Raw genomic sequence first — 18,597 nt, forward strand, 5'->3', positions numbered from 1 at the left:
TCCCCGCACTGCCCATCACATTGGCTTCTAGAAGTCTTTGGTGTGCACAAACGGGCACGGAAACCCAGCCAGGCTGCGACTGCCGAGGTCCCCAGGGGATCACAGCAAGCATTCCCTACATCGCGTCCTGGCTGCAAGTCAAGATCACGCATTTGGCCCGCTGTGAATAACAACTCCTTGCCAGAACTAGGAACCAATTATTTCTGAAGTACAACTGGTTTTATTTTCACGGAGGATGTTTTACACCAGGCTTCGAGGCAACCTCTAGGACAGTGTCAGTATTTCTTTCAGCCAAGAAGGTTTAATTGCAGCACTCAAATCACTAATGTATTTCATCCTACAGCAAATCTCTCGTAGGCAATGAAGACACAGTTCCCAGAAAGACTTTAAAAAGTTTGGAAGGTCCCTGCCAGGATTCCCTAGCTAAACCTGCCGGCTTTGCTGCTGAATCGCTGGCAGCAAGAATGAAGGAACACGGATCTGTTTATGGGACCAGGCAAGGTCTTTCTCCACCTCCTGCTTCTCCTCTGGGAGAAACCAACTGCATCTTTGAGACATGCAGAGACAGACCGTGTTGACTTTCTTATCGACTTGGATTTCACAAGCTGCTCTGATGGCTGGGCTGGGCAGCGGATCCCGTACGCTGTCACCCAGCTGTAACACACCACAAACCTTCAGCTCCACCGAAGCACTCAAACTGCAGATTCTGTCAGGAGGAAATCATCCCGACGCTGGACCCTGAGCTGCCCCAGCAAACACCTCAAAACCCGAGTGGGCCACGGAGGCTCGAGTACTCCCAGGTTCAAGCCAAGATGTGGCAGAACACGAGGGCAGGCACCCAGCCCGCACCCGCCCCAAAACCAAAGAGGCTGCCAGTTCTTTGGGTGATGAGAGAAAACCCCACGCGGAAGCAAATGTCAAGGGGAGCATCCTGCAGGACCAGTCGGCAAAAGCGCCCAGAGGCTGTAGGAATCAACCCCAATGTGCAGTGTGAACTCACCTTTTCACCTTTGGTGCCTTTCAGTCCACGAACACCATCTGCTCCCTTGCAGGAGATAAAACAAGATGTTAGAAGGGTATAGGTAAGCCGAACGGTGAAGAATCATTCATCATGGTGATTTTTGCTTCCTCTGATGCTGACAATGGTATCTCTTCAAATCGTGATGTTCCTAAACATATTGCTAATCAAATATCAGCCACTGACGTCTGGCTTTGGGGTCACCAGCGAGCACCTGACAGTCGCAAACCTCTGACTACTCGATCTGGCAGGTGGGGTTGGTGCTCTCTGCCTGTTCCCCACCTAACTGCAAGAATTATGTTTCCAGGGATAAAAATCACTATGCAAAGTTTGTTTTCTACAAATAATTTCTTTAAAAAAAGCCCATTTCCACAAATGCCTTGCCAGCACGCTGCTCTGCAGCAGGTAGTAGCGCTGTCTCTAACACCTCCAAAGGTTCAGCTGGGCTCTTTTCTACCATGGTTCTCACCTTTGTGCATGCACTATTTTCTTTAAAGTACATTTAGGCACCAAAAGGAGGAAAAAAACCCAACATGACTGGTGAGGACATCTGTGACATGGTGCAGCAGCCCTCCAAAGCTTCACCACGGCAATCAATCCACGGTGTTCAGCCCGAAGGTGCTGAGCATGGTCAGGATCTGGCCCCTGCTGTGCCACCAGCCCAGACCTGCCAGACCTCCACGCTCCCCGTCTATCCTGCCTCTTGGGATAAAACATCACCCACAGGTATCCACACCAGCTGTACTGTGCAATGCAACTCTTACAACAAAAAACAGAAGGGAAGAAGAAGGGAATAATATTTTGCTTGGGGTATTTTATGTTTTTCTTCCCTTTAGCATGTTAAGAAAAGTACATCAAAATTTGTGCAGCAGGACAGGGCCCTGGTAAGCGAGGCAAGATCTGAAAGTTATTTATAGCTGCAAACCCTATGAGACACATTTTTTTTTTCCCTGAACTGGAGGTTCCTGCAGTTAATAGAACGCTGTTTGTAGGAAGCAAAACCTCGTCCGTACGCACTACAGGCTTGGTGCATGACACGCTTTCTCTAGATCCCTCTAACGTGGAACAGTTCCACTTTAGCGGCAAACACAACAGCAAACCATTCCCTAATGGACCACTACGTCTCAATCCGCAGCCGCGCAAGAAACGAGATGAAAGCTTGCTTTGGCTAAATACATCCAGCTTAAATTTTGAAGGCAGAGCAGCAAATGGGTTTCTGCTACTGAAAAAAAATATACAAGGGGGTTTAAGAGGGCTTAAATTCACCTATAGTCAGTCCCCAAGCTACATCTGTACCTGCTAGCACACATCCCTGCAGATTCGTTGGCCCTTTGGGATGCAGGATGCATCTGCACCTGAACTAATACGTCTTGGTGGGCGTAACAGCCAGAGCTGGATGGGGAAAAAAAATACCCACCGCCTTCTTATCAGCATGCAAGCGCTGCAGGCAGCAGGAGCGAGGAAAGAGCTGGAATTCAATCTAGTGAAAAAGCACATTGCTGAGACGCACAAGCTTCGTCTAACAAGGTTTTGGATCAGGAGCATGAAAAGCTTGCTTTGTTTTAGTAATAGGCTATTCTGTTTTATTAACAAGCCTTGTTAAAGTCTTCACATTCTGGCTGAGATTTACTTTGGTTGTAAACTGGAAACGGTTGGAATGGGACTGAGCCATGCTCACGAAGAATTAAAAGAGAAATCTCTCCAAAGCGCTGAACGATGCTAGGAGGGCTTACTGGAGAGCAGGGACTTGTAATTCTTATGGCCTGCGAGAAGACCCTGGACCAAGGCTCGCTCGAGCAGCAAATAAAGTCACTGAGGTGGCCCGAAGTGCCCTGGTGGGGCATCTGTGCCCACTGGCAGTGTCCATCTCCAGCACAAGCTGGAGAACTCAAGTTGAACAAGCAACACCATAGACACTATTTCTGTGCCCTCCTTACCTTGACTCCGCGTGGTCCTGGATAACCGATGGGGCCCTGAGGACCTGGTGGACCCTGGTGGGAAAAAAAGTGCAAACAAGAAAAACACGTGAAAAATCACCACCAAGGTGCAGCGATAAGGAGAATGTGTGGAAAACAAATCTCCCAGCCATCTGGCTCCTTCAGACACGGTGGAAATGGCAGTGGCCATCTGAAAATAGCTCAAAACAGCACAGAGAGCTACAGAACATCACCGCCTGCAGGTGCACTGGGCTGAGCCAACGGCAAAGATCTGTACGGTAAGAAAGGAGGAAGAGAAGAGAGAAGATAGCAACAACTTGTTATAAAGGGAATTTATACATAAGGTTGACTATTTCTGTTTGGATTAAAGAAAAGAACAACTGCTCTGAGAGAGGAAGAACATGTTCTTCTGCTGTCGCCCCCGTCCCAAGCCACCCTGGTTCCGCAGTAGCGCAGCAGAGCCTGTGATGATGATGATCACAGAGAGGAGTTATTGCTTGAGGCACAAGCCTCAGGGTGATGTCCTTCGGCCTCCGCTGTGTGGCAGAGGAGATGCTCACAAAGCTCCTTTCTGGCACCAAAAGCTGCAGATCCCCAGGGACACCACGAGCTGTGCTGGACACGGTGCCCAATACGTGCCCTGCAAACACTCCTTCCACCCTCCCTGCCACGCTGTCTCACACTCGCAAATAAATCACGTTCTTTATTGAACACAGTTGGCTTTTATTTTGCTCAATTCCCTAACTAAACAAATACCCTTCCACTTCTCCCAGCCTGAGATGGACCATTTTTTCCAGCCTGACAGCCAGACGGGTCCAGCAGCATCCCAGACCTCGCACGAGTGTCGGCGGGAGGAGACCTGCAGCACCAGCCCCACTCCGAGATCACCTCCCTGATGTTCGCTAAACATCTCCCAGCACGGGGAGCACCGGCACAACCACGTATTGGCTTCTCACATTCTGCGGAGGCCAACGCTTGAATTTTCAGCCTCGTGTGACACCAGCCGGACAAGCGGCTGCGGCTTGCGCTCCGTGCAGCACCCGAGCAAGGCTCCAGCAGACGTCCATCAAACTGGACTCCGCTCTAATCAAAGACCTTTGACAAATGTAATGTTTTTCAAGTGAATGGGACACAGCGGGAATGCAGATGGTAAATCTGCCTGACAGACAGACGACTGTATAATTCAAGGACTCTAGCCTCCAGCAATATTCTCAAATATATTGTTGAAGAGGGACTTTGAGGGGGAGGGGAGGAAAAGGGAAGACCAAGAATACAAAAAGAGTTATTTTCTGCATTCCCTGCGCCGCAAAGGATATTTACTTTTGTCTGATCAAGAGAAGTTTCCCTTCACAATTTCAGTTTTCACATCTGCTGGGCTACGGAGCGCTGCTCGCCAGGAAAGCTGGGAGGAGTTGGGAAAAGACGAGCACCAGAAGAGACTCCCAGGTGGACGAAAGCTGGGCTCCGCTTTCATATTTGAACAGGGTTTGCTTCTTGCCCTCTCCACCGACCCACAGCCCCTGGTCACCCGGCCACCCCCAGAGCCCCATGGAGAGCTGTCTCCATCCAGCTGCCGTGACCTTCCCCTTCGCAGCGATGAGGATCTGGTTGACACCTACCTGACTCCCCTTCTCTCCAGGAGGACCTTCCTTGCCAGGATGACCCTGGTAAGAACAGAGACAAAGAGAAGAGGAAAAGGGGTTTAGTGCACATCTGATGCTTCAGAAGCCAACAAGCTATGATTTATTTATTTATAAGGGAACTGTTGCTCTCCAGGAAGCTCTTACTGATACAAATAGCCCCCCTGAAGCCAACTTGCAAGAGTAAGTTTCCCGCAAAAGGGAGAGAGCAGCATTTGGGTCCTTGGTGATATCCCACCTGGTTATTTTACGCTTTTCACCACCTTTCAGCAGAGAAGCACAAACCATTTTGCAATACTCTTCACATATTAGAACACCTCAGCGAGTTCAGCAGCCAGCAGTGTATAAATTTTGCAGATAGGAAAACAGATAAAATTAACTCCGTGTGTGAGCAAACTTGTGAAGGTCACAAGATGCCCAGACTGGTCAAAGCCCCTCATTAATTTCCTCATTCCTAGACTCCATTACAAGATCTCATGACAAACGCTCAGCTAACCTGCATCCCTGTTAGACGCCGGCTGGCTGGATGCCGGCCAGCATTCCTCTTGGGATTTGATGCTAAATAACTCAACATCCAGGAGATTCCAACACATTCTCATTCACAGCCTTTAGAATCCTTTTGCTGGGATTGCAGTCAGTAGAAAACAAAAGCGTGAATTGCTTCAGATATAGCCTGAAGGATTAGTGAGAAATAGGGGAAAATCCACGAAAGCAGTTTTTAGCGCTGATTTTCCTGTCGGAACCAAAACGGAGCCAGGATGGAAGATGGCTCTGTGGTTGGTAATGTCTGTAGAAAAGCACTCAGCCCCCCATGAGAGCGCTCGCTGCACGCCCAGGGAAACTGTAGTTTATAAGGATGATAAGAGCACATCCAGCTGCTCTAAAGCCACCAAGACCTGCTGCACTCAGTGGTTTCTTTACATATGAACTCCCCTCTAAACACACAAACGACTTGCTAGCAATATAACAAGTACGACCAAAAGACTATTTTCCAGCATCAGTCTTCAGAAGAGGAATGTCAGACAAGCTGGACATTTCATAAACCACGCTGGTTTAATAAAGAAACAAAACGACGGCTGTCATTTATACACCAACAGAACGCAGGAGAAAGCGCAACCTGAATTTGTCCTGCGAGTTTAAATGGCACCAGCAGCATCGGTGCAGGAAGGGGGTCAGTCCAACCGCGCTTGCCTTCAGCTCCTGACACCTGCACCCCGGGGGAGGCAAAATGGAAGCGCAACAAGATTTCAAAAGCCCTCGTCCGCTCTACGCTAAATCAGCCCCGGTTTCCAAACGCTCATCTCCATTACTGCTACTAAGATCAAAAATTGATGAGCAACTTGGTTGGCTTTCGGACTCAGGTGCTTCAGGCCCTCGGGGATTTTCAGATATTTTCCCAAGACCAATTCCCATAAAGAGAGCAGGGGCGGGTTTTTGTCCTTGGAAAGAGCAAAATACGCTTACAAACCTCCAAACCGCCTGCAAACTCCAGGAGCGACCTGTGGCAAAGGACCTGTGTCCACGCACAGCCACAGGCGCTCAGCGTGCAGGGCTCACACGGCCTTCGGTCCCCAGAAAAACAGAGCCGGCGTCTTCTCCAGCCGAAATTCCCCGGCGGCTGCCGGAGGAATTTCACACCGAAAGCTATGGCCTTTGAGATGCTCTGGGCTTTGCTTTAGCGGCTCTGTTGACTCAGCTAACAACTGTACGGATGTTCGGAATGCCCTCCGTAGGAATGATAATCCCAGGGTGGGAAATGTAATTTTCTTTGCTCTGCATTTGCGTTAGTGGAATGTAACTATTTTGCATTTGTCATTCTTAAAAGCAGGTGCCTCTGAGGTGTGTAAAAATGAGATCAGGTTTAAAGGACAGGGATTTTTAAGACCAATTTCTAGCGCAAGGAGCAAATGATGTTTAAAGTAGGATTAGGAGGAAGCTGCAAGAACACAACACCGACGTGCAATTTCAACCTCTTCTTATCACCGTTCCGCAGCAGCGCCCAGCGGCCCCGAGCGAGACGAGGACCACCCCGCATGGAGACACACACCCGGAGCCCGTCCCTCCCTCGGTGAGCTGCCAACCCACCAAATCCAGGCAGGAGAAGCAGGAGCGGGAGAAAGAGAGGCCCGAAGGGACGGTGAGAAGCGCCTGGTGCTGCTCCGCGAGGCCGAGCAAAGCTCAGAGCGGGGCCAGGGCTTCCCAAACTCAAACCCTTCAAGCCAGCCGAAGCGTGGGCAGGCTGCTGGCTCCCAGGCTTCACCAGCCCATGGTGCACCCCGTGGTGGATGGGTGAAGGATCAGGCCCCTGCAGCCCCGGTGCCAAGCAGAGACCCAGGAGAGGACGACTTACCGGAGGACCATCTGCACCAGGCATGCCAGGAAGACCAGGTTTGCCCAGCGGCCCCTAAAAACAAACAGAAAATCAACTGCTGCAATGGTCAGAGTCTCCAAAAGGTCAGAGGATGGGGCTTTTCAAGACCCATTTCTTGCTTCTCCTCACTGTGCAAGGCTGCAGGGAGGTGAGCCTGTTGGAAAAGCTGCCCTAACTTGCAGGAGTCTGCTTATTTCTGTGGGTAGGGCTGTTCCAGCAACTTTAAACATAAAGCCCCTCACACAGACAGGCACGATGCAGCGATGGGAGCTCAACAGGGGACGGCGGGGCACGAGGCGTCGAGCTGCTGCCCTGCCGAGGGGGCACGACGCTGCACAGGTTGGAGGATATCAAACCATGGGGCTCACCGGACCAAGAAACGCCCATTCTTTGGTGACAAATGGCAAGGCGATGAAGTGGCAACGGACGAGTTATCACGGTTCAGTGATTACCTTCTTAATTAAGCTCTGGTTTCCCACACCGCCGAGGAGTGCCGCTGCTGCACGTGTGTGACTCAGCACGGAAACCAGAGCGCCCGTTATCTGGCAGAACCGCTCGTGTGCTCCTTTTGCCCGAGAATTATCGATAATTTGAGTCCACCCCACGCTGCCAACACAAGCGGGGGGATTATGCCGGGACGCGTCCGTGTCCCTGCTCACCGGGAGTTGTGCAAAGACCCGGAGAATTGCTCCTCTGTAGGAAAAACTGTTCCCCTTGTTTAACCCCGACGGTCACGGGGCTGCCCGGGGGAACCCAGCCCAGCACCTCCGCCACGTCCACAGCAAGGGAGGATCAGAGGGAGCTGGCGGGGAGGAGGCAGAGGGATGGGATCCCGGCTGAGCGAGCCAAATCCACAGGCCGTTCCCATTTCCATCCCTCTCAGACTTCCAGGCATTGAGCCCGCAGAAAAAGCCAACCTTCAGTCCTGTCCTAATGTTTTAGCATAGGCTGCCTTCAAAATGTTTCTCTTAAGATGGGAAATGAATGCAAATATTATGAATTAGAGGTAAATCGTGCTTTCTTGTCCCTCTTCTGTCTGGTACGAGAAGCATTAGACTTTCATAGACATGGCTGCAAACAGATGTTGCATATGGGGCAAAGGAGCAGCCGAAGTAGTAAATGCATATTAATGGCAACAGTTGTTTTAAGTCAGAGCTGCAGTATTTCAACGTACTTTCTCTCCTGGGGGACCGATCGCGCCTTGTGGACCTGGAAGACCCTGTGAAAACAAAAAAAACCTAGGGTCATTAAGGCACAAGTTATTCGTTCCAAATGCACTTTGGCAGCGCCTTCGCTGAGCATCATTCTAGTGCCTGCGACGGCTGGGGATTTCCCCAGCTCCATTCATTCTCAAAACGTCTTGCGAGAGACGATAAAATTTCATTTTTGCACGGCATGCCTCCCCTGGAGAGCTGCCCCGCTCCGCCGTGGGCAGCCAGGCTCAGCCCCGGGATGGAAACAGGGATGCTCTGAGGAGCGAGACTTGCTGAGAGCCATGGAGAAGGCTGACAGCAAGGCTCGGGCATCCCTACTACCCGTCTGGCTCCAGAGCAACCGGACCGTGGGATGCTAAAAATCAGACATGAGCCACAAGATGTGGCTCGGCCGAAGAGACCGCTTGGACCTGGGTTTGGCTTTGCACCACGGCAGCAAAAGCCAGGTGAGAACCGGGGGGATCTGAAACTGGGAGTACTCTCGGGAAGACTTTGGGCCAGCGATGTATCGTCAAGCCAATTCTCGGCAAATCCCCTTATTGCTGGTCCCAGCTCTGGCCAGGGAGCGAAGCTTGTTCAAAATTATCATTCCATTTTCCCACCCGTCAAAAAGGAGTTTTCCTCTTACCTGAGCACCTGGGTTACCCTGCTGTCCTGGGGGGCCCGGCTCACCTTGAGGACCCTGCGAGGAGACAAGGGCAGAGCTGAAGGCAGGAAAGGGGAGAGCGGAGCCGGAGCTTCCTCGGGCACCGCCGCTCCTGCCCTCTCGCCGCATCTCTGCACCCTCTCCATCCTCCCACCGGGAACCAAGAGCTCCTGGGAGAGGGAAACAGCTTCTCTCCCCGGTGGGATAGGGAGGGGTGAAGTTATTTCAGGGCACACTCGCTTCCCTGCATGGACGTGCAGCCCCAGGGGGCTGAGCAGGGCTTTAACACTACCCAGCTGCGCGCAGGCTCTTCTGCAGGGAGTCCATTTCCTCCAATTAATACAAAAGATGAGGCACATAAAGACTTTTTTTTTTTTTCCCCACTCAGTTAAATTACTATATTTTGATGTTCATCAGAACAACACACATCTCGGTGAAAAATTTTTGATCTTTCATGGGGAAATAACGCGTAATTCCATCAGAAATTATAATAAATTAACACCCATTTGCTGTAGGAAGATACCCTTTGTGGTTTTCACAGGCTCTGATAGGAATCTAGACCGGGCTGAAAAGTGATTAGCAAATCTAATTTAATACGGTACTTTTTACTGAGGGGTTGGAATTAGGTGATCTTTAAGGTCCCTTCCAACCTGAACCATTCTATGATTCTATATAATCTCTGAACTGTCAGTGAAATTTGCACTGAAAACTTACCACATTCCCCTTGGGACCTGTTTGTCCATCCATACCAGCCACACCCTGAGAAAGGATTTAAGAAAATATCTCGTTATTTTGCACCACAAAAGCAGCGAAACCACCATAAATGCAACAAAACATCAGGAGGCCCTTTGGACCTTATGGAAAGGGAACAATTTTCTAAAAGATGTTTGGTAAAGCAGCCAATTCCACGACTCCAGTTTACACTTTAAAAAGTCATTTCAGCGTTTTCCCCACTGGTTTAACCTGCCTGCGAGGCAGAATCAGCACCAGGTCGAGCAAATCCTGGCTAAGTACCGCGGCCAATCCCTCCGACAGCATGGAGTAGTCAATTAAAGGGAAAAATTGGCCAAAAGACCTCGCTTGGGACATAACTGCATCGTTCCACAAGGCAGCGGGTGAAGCCAACGGGGCTGCACCCCCTCGTGCCAAGATGAGGATTTGACCACAAAAGGCAACCGGGGTCAAAGACACCCTGAGCATCTTCGTTAAGGGGGTGACATGGCACATGGTCCACCGGAGATGTCCCGCTGGGGGTTCCCCTGTCACCGCTTTGCTCTGGGGCAGCGTAAGGTACCTGGGTGTGACGGCACGCTCACGGGAGATGAGACAGTTTTGGAGCAGATCCTAAGCCCTCATTAAATTCAGCAGGACTAGGAGCTCACAGGGGAGATGCCTCTGCGTCCGAGTAGGGCTTAAGGGTTTCACTATTAAATGCTGACCCTTTGAGCTCTAGCAGCAGCCCGAGTTTCGTTTTTTAAGTTCTGGGACTTCAGCGAGCTGCAGTGATTTACGGAGAGAGCCCTTGCATCAGCACTTCCAGCAGCACACGACAGGTAAGGTGACTGTCTCCCGAATAAAAAATGGCATGTTCTTTCCTTGGCTTTCACCCGAAATATGAACAAACTGCTTTAAAGTCTCACCAGCCCTCAGGCAAAAGTTAATAGCAAAGCCGCTGTGTTAATAACTCTCATTCTTCCCTTTCAGCCTGAGCGAGGCATTAATATTTACTCAGGTGGGCCAAATCTTGAGCTGCCTTAAATGGACGTGACGCCACTGAAAATGGGGGAGAATCTGCACTTTGAGCCATAACTTTTTTTGAACACCGCTTGCTTTCATTGCACAGATGTACAACATTATGCAGCTGTACTATCTGTTTGAATGACTAATGGGGCCAGGCTATTGTGCCCGGAAAGCTCAGCCTCCTGCCCGAGAAGGGCAGCAGCCCCAGGAACTCACCGGTGGCCCTGGGGGTCCTGGCGGCCCCTTCGGTCCCAACAGTCCTCGGGGTCCCTGTTGGGGGGAAACAAATGGGATTAGTGTTTCCAGTCCCCCCCAGTGCTGCTGTGAGTGTGGACCGGGGTGAGCTTGTGCCCGGCCGAGCATCGCTCAGCCCGGGGAAGCGTCGGGGCTGGCACGGCCATGACCTTGCTGGTTTTGCAACAGCAGCAGCTCTTCTAGGTTTACAAACCAGTAAGAGAAATTCTGTGTGCACACGCCCTTGAATTACAAAGATAAATAATATTGGCGCAGACATTTGTTCTTTGGATTGGAAGGAGGCCCACTTAAACCAACTTTTTTTTTATTAATTTGATCATATCCCTGGATTACCCTGTAATGCACACTATGATGCAAAACACTTTGCAGCCAAGTCATTCTAGCCGGGGAGAATTATGAAGAATGACCTGATACTGCTAACGGATCGTTAGGGTTAGCATTTCAAAATCTCTCCAGATTTAACTTTTATTATTGACAATCTACACAACTCAGCAAGGCGGGAAAAGGTTTTCAGCCTGCAGCATAAATGTACGTTTTCAAAGGCATTTGATTCTTAAACCTTAACCAGCGAGGACTCCTGGTATCCCGGTGCTTTCTTTCCATTTCTAGCTTTCTCACCAGGTTTAACCTCGCATCATCTTCAGGGAAATGGGTGGGATTGGAGCATCCCATCGAATAAGCCGGGACACGGCAGGAGAATTGTGTTCACTCACTAGGAAGCTTTGCAAATCGCCCCCCAGCACCTCCTTCCTCTGCCTCGCCCCCCCAGGGGGGTTTGTGGTGAAAGGAAAGGGACGGGGTCTCGTGTGCGCTCCGCTGCAGATCCGAAAGCTCACCTTATAAATACAGGCCCCCTCTTAAATTAGGGAACTCTGGGTATTTACAAGGGTGGTGCTCGTTCACTGTCACGGAGGAAAATCGTTCTTGATTGACGGGCAGCTTTACGTGTCTGCCCAAATATTATACTTCCCTTTTTATGATGCAGAGAGGCCGGAGGGATTAAAATGAAATGTTACAGGATAAAATCACAGACATTAAGGAAGTGTTTGATCTTGGGAGACTGCGGAGACTGCAAAAAACGCAGTTTGCAGCAAAAACTGGATGCATCGACCAAGTGGTCTGTCCCAGCCACCAGGGACCTCCACACGCTAAAGCCCATCAGCCGGCGATGGGAACTGGAAGGAAACGGAGCAGGATGAAGAGAAGCAAATTTTGAAGTCCTGACGCTATTTTCAGTTACCATGAAACTTAGAAAGACCCTCTTTTGGCTCAGGGCAGAGAAAAAGACAAACGTGCAGATTTACTGTGTATATATTTATGACAAAAACTTTCCTGTAATGCAATTTAAACCTTTACTCTGGCCATCGCAGATAGTTTTACTCATGTTGCCGAAATAAAAACAAACTTCCCTGAGTGCATTATCCTCATTTAAGTTCCTCCTTTGTTACTTTGTGTTACCTGAGCACATAAATGCTTTTAAGAAGTTAATAACCCATAAGCTATTGCTTAGACATGTGCTACGGAGATAGCTGAGTTGATTAATCTCTCCCAGAAGTTAATCAGACATCTCGTCTATAATTTAGTTCCAGTGAGTCCGTAAATGCCAACCCTTCTCTTTCCGTCATGAAGGGTGTCCAACAGTTCTCATCAATTACTCTCAGGCCACCACGCCGGGCCTCAGAACAACAAAATAAGACACCGTGAAAGCAAAGCCGATGGTGAATGACAGATAGTTAATGTTCTTTTCATAACAAAGGAAATGCATTTTGGATGAAATAAGCAGCCGACAACTGCGCTACGCACAAAAATCTACAGCCGGCGGGAAGCAGAGTTTACCACGGCCAATAAAATACCCGGTATTGGGGGAAAAAAATGCTTTCAGAATCTCAAATTGACAACCCAACTGTTTCTTTTCAGTGGCATACTCCCTCAAAGCATTCCTTTGGGTTGGTCTAGAGAATTTTGTCCAGCACCACTAGCATCTCCTCTTAACCTGACTGATGCTAGAACTCCTTCCTCCGCCAGCCCTGGTTCAGCTGCTCCGGCGTCAGTGGCATGTGGGGGCCCAAACATTGACACACTCTGCGGGTTTATGAAGTTTTGTGCACTATGAACATAATATTGACCCCACATCAGGGCTAAAAGTCCCCCTCGAGCTCAACCCTGCCAGGATTTCACCCCAAGATTTAAATGGCATCACTCACGCTGCACAAAATTAAGGGTACGGGCAAGGCAGCTGCATGGCTAACTGCCGCCATTACCCGCAGCAGCAGACAAAACCCTTTCTCACTAGAGTTTGCTAGGAACGCCCACGAAAACTGTATTTCACATATGTTTACTGTGCATAATTTCTACCCCTGCCTACTTACCCGAATCCTAAATAACACATCAGGAAGAAGGATACATGCAGGAAAGGCACGAGACCAATCTAAGCCAAGCTTTCTATTTAAAATTATAGAGTTTAAATTTCAAACGTTAGCCAGGGAGCAATCAAAATCAATCAGGATTTTGCTCATTAAAAAAAGGTAATACAAAAAAATAGACCAAACAAAATAAACCCCACAGAAAGCGTGTTCTCTTCTTGGTAGCCATCTTAGTGGAAAATAACGCAAAACAGAGTTTTTACAGCAAAGAGAACTCTCTAAACCGCTCACATGGGTTGTCAAGCAAGAGAAGCTCAGTTCCTGCAGGACCTCAGGGGTCTTGTTTAGCACCAGCAGAGCTGCCCCACGGGACCCCTAAACCACCGTTATCGTAGCAAGACCTTGACCAAAGCAGCGCTGCGCTACGTCAAGCCGAAGGAGGAGATACTCACAGGTTCTCCAGGTAGACCTCTGGGTCCAACTTCTCCATCATCTCCCTGCTCAGCGGCAAAGGCGCAGAGAGGAGCAGCGAAAGAGACAGAACAAACCAGTTATATTTCAGTCACATCACAGGTGTTTCATTCTTGTTAAATAATAATCGCACAGAAAACCAGCTTCCCTGGAGTAATAAAGAGGTAGCCGTGCATAAGGAAGACCTCATAAACCCGGAGACTAACACTGCGTGTGCAGAATTTACCGAGGATTAGAAATGCTGTAAGGATACTTCATAATTCATGTCGATGTTTATAAAGATGGATTTTGCTAATAGAGAAGATATTGTAGAAACAATTCAGGGCATGGGAGTCAATAACCACAAGATTTAGTACCAAACAGAATGGCAAGCCAGCATGGGAGCGCTGCCCTGGGAACGTGATTTAGCCAAATTAGGGCTCCTCAGATCAACCAGAGGCAGGAGAGAGGTAATTTTTTGTCCCTCCACTCCCATCTGATGCCCCGACTCATCCCATGGGAGAATCAGACGGTGCATCCCCTGAGTTGCTCTTAAATCACCCAAAACCTGAGGCTCCCTCTTAGTAAATCAATCCCAGCAGCCAGCCCTTGTAAACCCTCCTTTTCTGCTGATAAAATTCATGCTCTTCTTCCCAGTTATGCCCTCCCAGCTTCTCTCCCTGCACACCTCGAATGGTTTCTTTTTCTCTTTAGGATTAGAGCTCTCCCGACACCCACTCTTCCCCCGCAGGACGCAGGTTTGGTCTTCTCAACTTCAATGCATTTTACAGCCTCAACTAATTAATCCTCACAACCTCGTGGTGAAGAAGGTGTTATTATCTGTGCTTTACAGAGGAAACAAACAGCCAAAGGTGGAAAGCAAACATCATGGAAGGGAGTTAGAGCCTGGGAAATCCACACTCGCTCCTCCGATTAAACCCCACGCTCCTCAGCATTCAGCATTTTCAATCTCTCCTCTTAAACCAGCCCTTCTAGACCTGTAATCACTTTGAGCTCTGCTAAAGGCCTTCGACTATTGACTAAACAGTGTGGAAGGAGAAGTGAACAATTCAATCTTGGATTCCCACGATTGTCTGGAATTTCTATTCCCCAAGCCTTGCCGCAATTTCCTGGATGTTAGAAAACTAGAAGTGACAGTTTGCTCACCTGGAGGACAAACATGTTTCTTGTGTTTGTTTTTTTTTTTTTTTTTTCTTTCTTTCTGTTAACAAAAACTGAGTTTTCTGACCAGATCTTTAAAACCAAATTCTTCTTTCCACTTTTACTGCCACTTCCTTGCTCTCCTTCCCTCTCGCCAGGGCCACCCGCAGCATCCCCGGGACACAAGGACGGGCAGCAGACGACATGCCGGCGCTCATGCCCTGGCTGCGCTTGCCACGTCTCTGGCTGACATTGCATCTGCTTCTTGTTTTTAGGAGTTGGTTATGAATTCAAAGCACTGCCGGATCCAGAGACAGACTTACCCTCTCCCCATCCTCTCCGGGTGCCCCCGGGGGTCCGTGGGGGCCTGGCTCACCCTATGAAGGAAAGGCAGAGAAAGCTTCAGAGAAGGCAGGCAGGCTCCGGCAACGGAAAACATCGGGTAACGTTGATAAACCGAGTAACGGGCTTGACTTTCCTGTCTGCACCGTGTGCTGACGGTCTCCGTACCCTCAGGGGTCCCGTCTCTGAGCTCTCTGAAGCAGCGGCCCCTCTCTACCTGCTCAGGGGCACGCGTGGGCTCCAGCACTGACAGACCAACGTCCTCCAGGGGCTAGAGCTCACGGGATTTACTGGCGCCACTTCCTAGAGCTCACGGGATTTACTGGTGCCACTTCCTAGAGCTCACGGGATTTACTGGTGCCACTTCCTAGAGCTCACGGGATTTACTGGTGCCACTTCCTAGAGCTCACGGGATTTACTGGTGCCACTTCGGCAGGGTCTGGGAACCGAGCAGGCGCTGTAGCTCCTTCAGGGGAGGAACCGGGGCTCTGCACACAGTTATTACTCTACCCAAGGCATGCCATTCCATTTCTGGCTGATTAAGCATCTCTCTCAGGCACCCTCTTCCCTTTCCTGCGTAGCTTGTAATCACGATGCAATCTCCGCTGTTCAAACACTCCCCTGCTTTCCACAGCAATGGCTGCACTCTCCAGGGAGGGGAGGCATGAACAGCCTGCCAAAATAACTGGCTTCTTGCATTTTTTTTCCCCATTGTTTAATTATAAAGCAAAGAGAAGGATCCCATTATGTTTTTGGCAATTTCCATCCAGCACCGCGCTGTCTAAAAGCAAGTTTTGCTTCTTGCTTTATTTTTCAGTCTGCATTTTATTAAAGTGATTTTTTTTTCCTCCCTCTTTCCCATTTCAGGCGATCCCAGAAGGATCCTGGCAGCTTCCCGGGATGCGAATGCTGTGCCTGGGAGGGATGCTGTGACATCCTGCACGCTCGTACAGGACACTGCCGCCCTCTCCTAATTGTGGCTCGTCCCCAGCAGTAGCTGCCCTCCTCCCAGCACCTCCCGGTCACCTCCTCCTGCCAAGGTTTCATTACAGACGGTGGCCAGAAGACAAGCGGACGATAACTTACTCTATTTCCCTTCTCACCAGGCAAACCAGCCAAGCCATCAAACCCTCGGTCACCCTAAAAAAAAAAACAAAAAACCAAACCAGTTTAGTGCCCATTTCCACCTGCTGTTGAATATCTTTCCAATTTGTTTTTTTTCTGTGTCAAGAAGGGATTGATTTTCTCCCTTAGACATCCAGCCTTCACCTCCCATCAGACCAGCAATGATTTCAAAGTTATAGATTAAAAACAGAAAAAAAGCTCAAAGTCATTCTACCTCCTCCCTCTTCCCCCAGCACCTGCAGTTTTATGTTTTTCCATGCGGATTTCAGAGCTTCTCTGGGCGATTTCTCTATGACTTAAAGCATCCCCCTTCTGGATAGGTTCTTCTAGTCCAATTAACTAATTAACTAATTTTAGTTCCATGGAATTGCAAACAACAATCTACTGGTGAGCAAACTGGACATTAGTATTCCCACGCCTGCCAACCGGTCCCCAAACACCCCCCCGAGCTTTACTGCCATCCATCCCATCCATCCCTTTAACCCTGCTGGACGCTCCAAGGAAACAAATACACATATATAAATAAATTTTGGAAACTATCTTAGTGAAGTCAAGGTCAGAAGACAGATCTGGTTTGACCTAAAAAGGAATGTCATCAGCTGGAAAAGCTGGATGACTTCACACGGACGCTTAAGGGTACTGCGAAAGGGGCATCTCCACGGCACCCTGCGAAGAGCAGCCTGCCCTGCCCGACCCTGCACAAAGCCGGCTGTGAGACCGCCGATGGACAGGGGATATATAGCCCCAAACTACGGATACTGGGAAGGCAAACCGAGACCAGGCTGGTTCCCAGCATCCCTCTTTTCTTACACATTGCCAGTAGCTCCAGCCTACTGCTGGAAACGCAGCTCTGGGCCAAACAGAGCTTTGGGCATCCTTCTGGGGAGCACGACACCAAGCCCAAAATAATGAGCTCTGCTAAAAGGCCGGGCGTGTTAATTTGTGCTTGGCACCGTGTTGAGAAATTCACGCAGCCTCAGGCTGGCAGAGCACCGGCAGCGCCTGCCAGCATCTGCCTGCAAATGGCCATGAGAATGTCCCCTAAGTGTGCTCCTCACGGGCCCGTCCGGGTCTGTGGGTGCTCCCAGAGGAAATGGGCAACATTGAGAAATTCAAGTGCGAGGAAGGAAAAGCAAAACCCCAGGAGTGCTGAGAGCAGGCGGGAGCAGGAACCTGCCTTCCCGGGGCTTTCGCCCATGCCCACGCAGCTCCTCCGGGTCGGTGTGTGGAGAGCTCACAGTGACCCACAGCAATAGGGTTTCTCTCCAAACTTGTGCCCTGTTCTTATGTTCTGGGGGGAAACGCGGACAGGGAGGCACAGAGACAGCCTTTTCCCGAAAGCCTCAACTCTTTGGAAAAAGAGAGAAGACACAAGGGCATTTGCAAATCATGGGTGACGCTGCCTCCTACCACCCAGGGCAGAGGGCAGCCGGCACCACCCAGTAGATAGAAAAGTCCCTTTTTCTCTGTAAAGAGGTGAAACCACTTGCATTTTCACATACTAATGGCATGTGAAAATGGTACCAGCTCCTCCCTTCCACAAACCCTTCACCTATTACCAAGGAAAGGACAGTCGGTTGCAGCCGAGCGGCTCAGGGCCGAGGTGCACCCAGGGCAACCGGCAGCTCTGTCCTTCGGCAGCTCCTGGAGCATCGCCCTGTCTCTGCGCACGGCAAACCTTCTCCTTTCCAGCGCTGCTCGTTATTCTGTTTTCCCTTCTTCCCTGGCATCCACTCCTTTGAGGGCAGTCGACGCTCATTAAAGCACTTTGCTGGATAAATGATTTGCAGTCTCCTGTCTCTGTATCAAAACCCCCCATCTATTCCGGCTTTAAGTATCTACATAATAAAGTACTTAAACCTTCTAATACATGATTCCCTGAGCAAACTTTCTCTGCATTCAATTTCAGTGGAACAGCTCCTTTCTTGCTTGATAATACCAGCAGATCACAGCTGAATGAAGGGATTTTGTCTCAAATAAAAATACAGGGCATTAAAATTCCTCACCACGCCTTCTACATTTCCTCACTCAGTTAATAGGTATTTATTTTTTTTTTTGGTAGTTATATTTTAGGATGTTTCCAACCGCTTATTCATGCTTGTTTTTCGTAATTGGGATTCCAAAGTATTTGTTCTACAACTGCAGCCAAGGGAGCATACTTCATTCTTAAGAGGATCCAGTAATTTCAAGAAGTTGCATCAAAAAAAACCCAAAGGAAAAGAAAAGAAAGATTGCTGTTCTGCCTTCTAGGTGTGGATTTGATTTCCCCCTCTCAAACGGGGAGCTCATGACTTCACAGGAGACACTGGACCATTTCAACAACCTCCTCCAAGCC

The 18,597-nt window shown here is 49.5% G+C and overlaps 1 protein-coding gene across 2 annotated transcripts in view; it reads right to left on the minus strand.

Annotated features, from left to right (window-relative positions):
* COL5A1 (collagen type V alpha 1 chain) overlaps nt 1-18,597 on the minus strand; it is a 160,333-nt gene that overhangs the window by 42,985 nt on the left and 98,751 nt on the right. For both annotated transcript variants that reach the window (XM_063352946.1, XM_063352944.1), the window contains exons 18-28: nt 16,224-16,277; nt 15,119-15,172; nt 13,637-13,681; nt 10,783-10,836; nt 9,541-9,585; nt 8,809-8,862; nt 8,141-8,185; nt 6,946-6,999; nt 4,575-4,619; nt 2,956-3,009; nt 1,001-1,045 (exon numbers count right to left, since the gene is read on the minus strand). In XM_063352946.1, the coding sequence (XP_063209016.1) occupies nt 1,001-1,045; nt 2,956-3,009; nt 4,575-4,619; nt 6,946-6,999; nt 8,141-8,185; nt 8,809-8,862; nt 9,541-9,585; nt 10,783-10,836; nt 13,637-13,681; nt 15,119-15,172; nt 16,224-16,277 (549 nt within the window). The remainder of the gene's footprint in view (nt 1-1,000; nt 1,046-2,955; nt 3,010-4,574; nt 4,620-6,945; nt 7,000-8,140; nt 8,186-8,808; nt 8,863-9,540; nt 9,586-10,782; nt 10,837-13,636; nt 13,682-15,118; nt 15,173-16,223; nt 16,278-18,597) is intronic.

Source organism: Chroicocephalus ridibundus, chromosome 15 (assembly GCF_963924245.1).
Source record: "Chroicocephalus ridibundus chromosome 15, bChrRid1.1, whole genome shotgun sequence".
Taxonomy (NCBI): domain Eukaryota; kingdom Metazoa; phylum Chordata; class Aves; order Charadriiformes; family Laridae; genus Chroicocephalus; species Chroicocephalus ridibundus.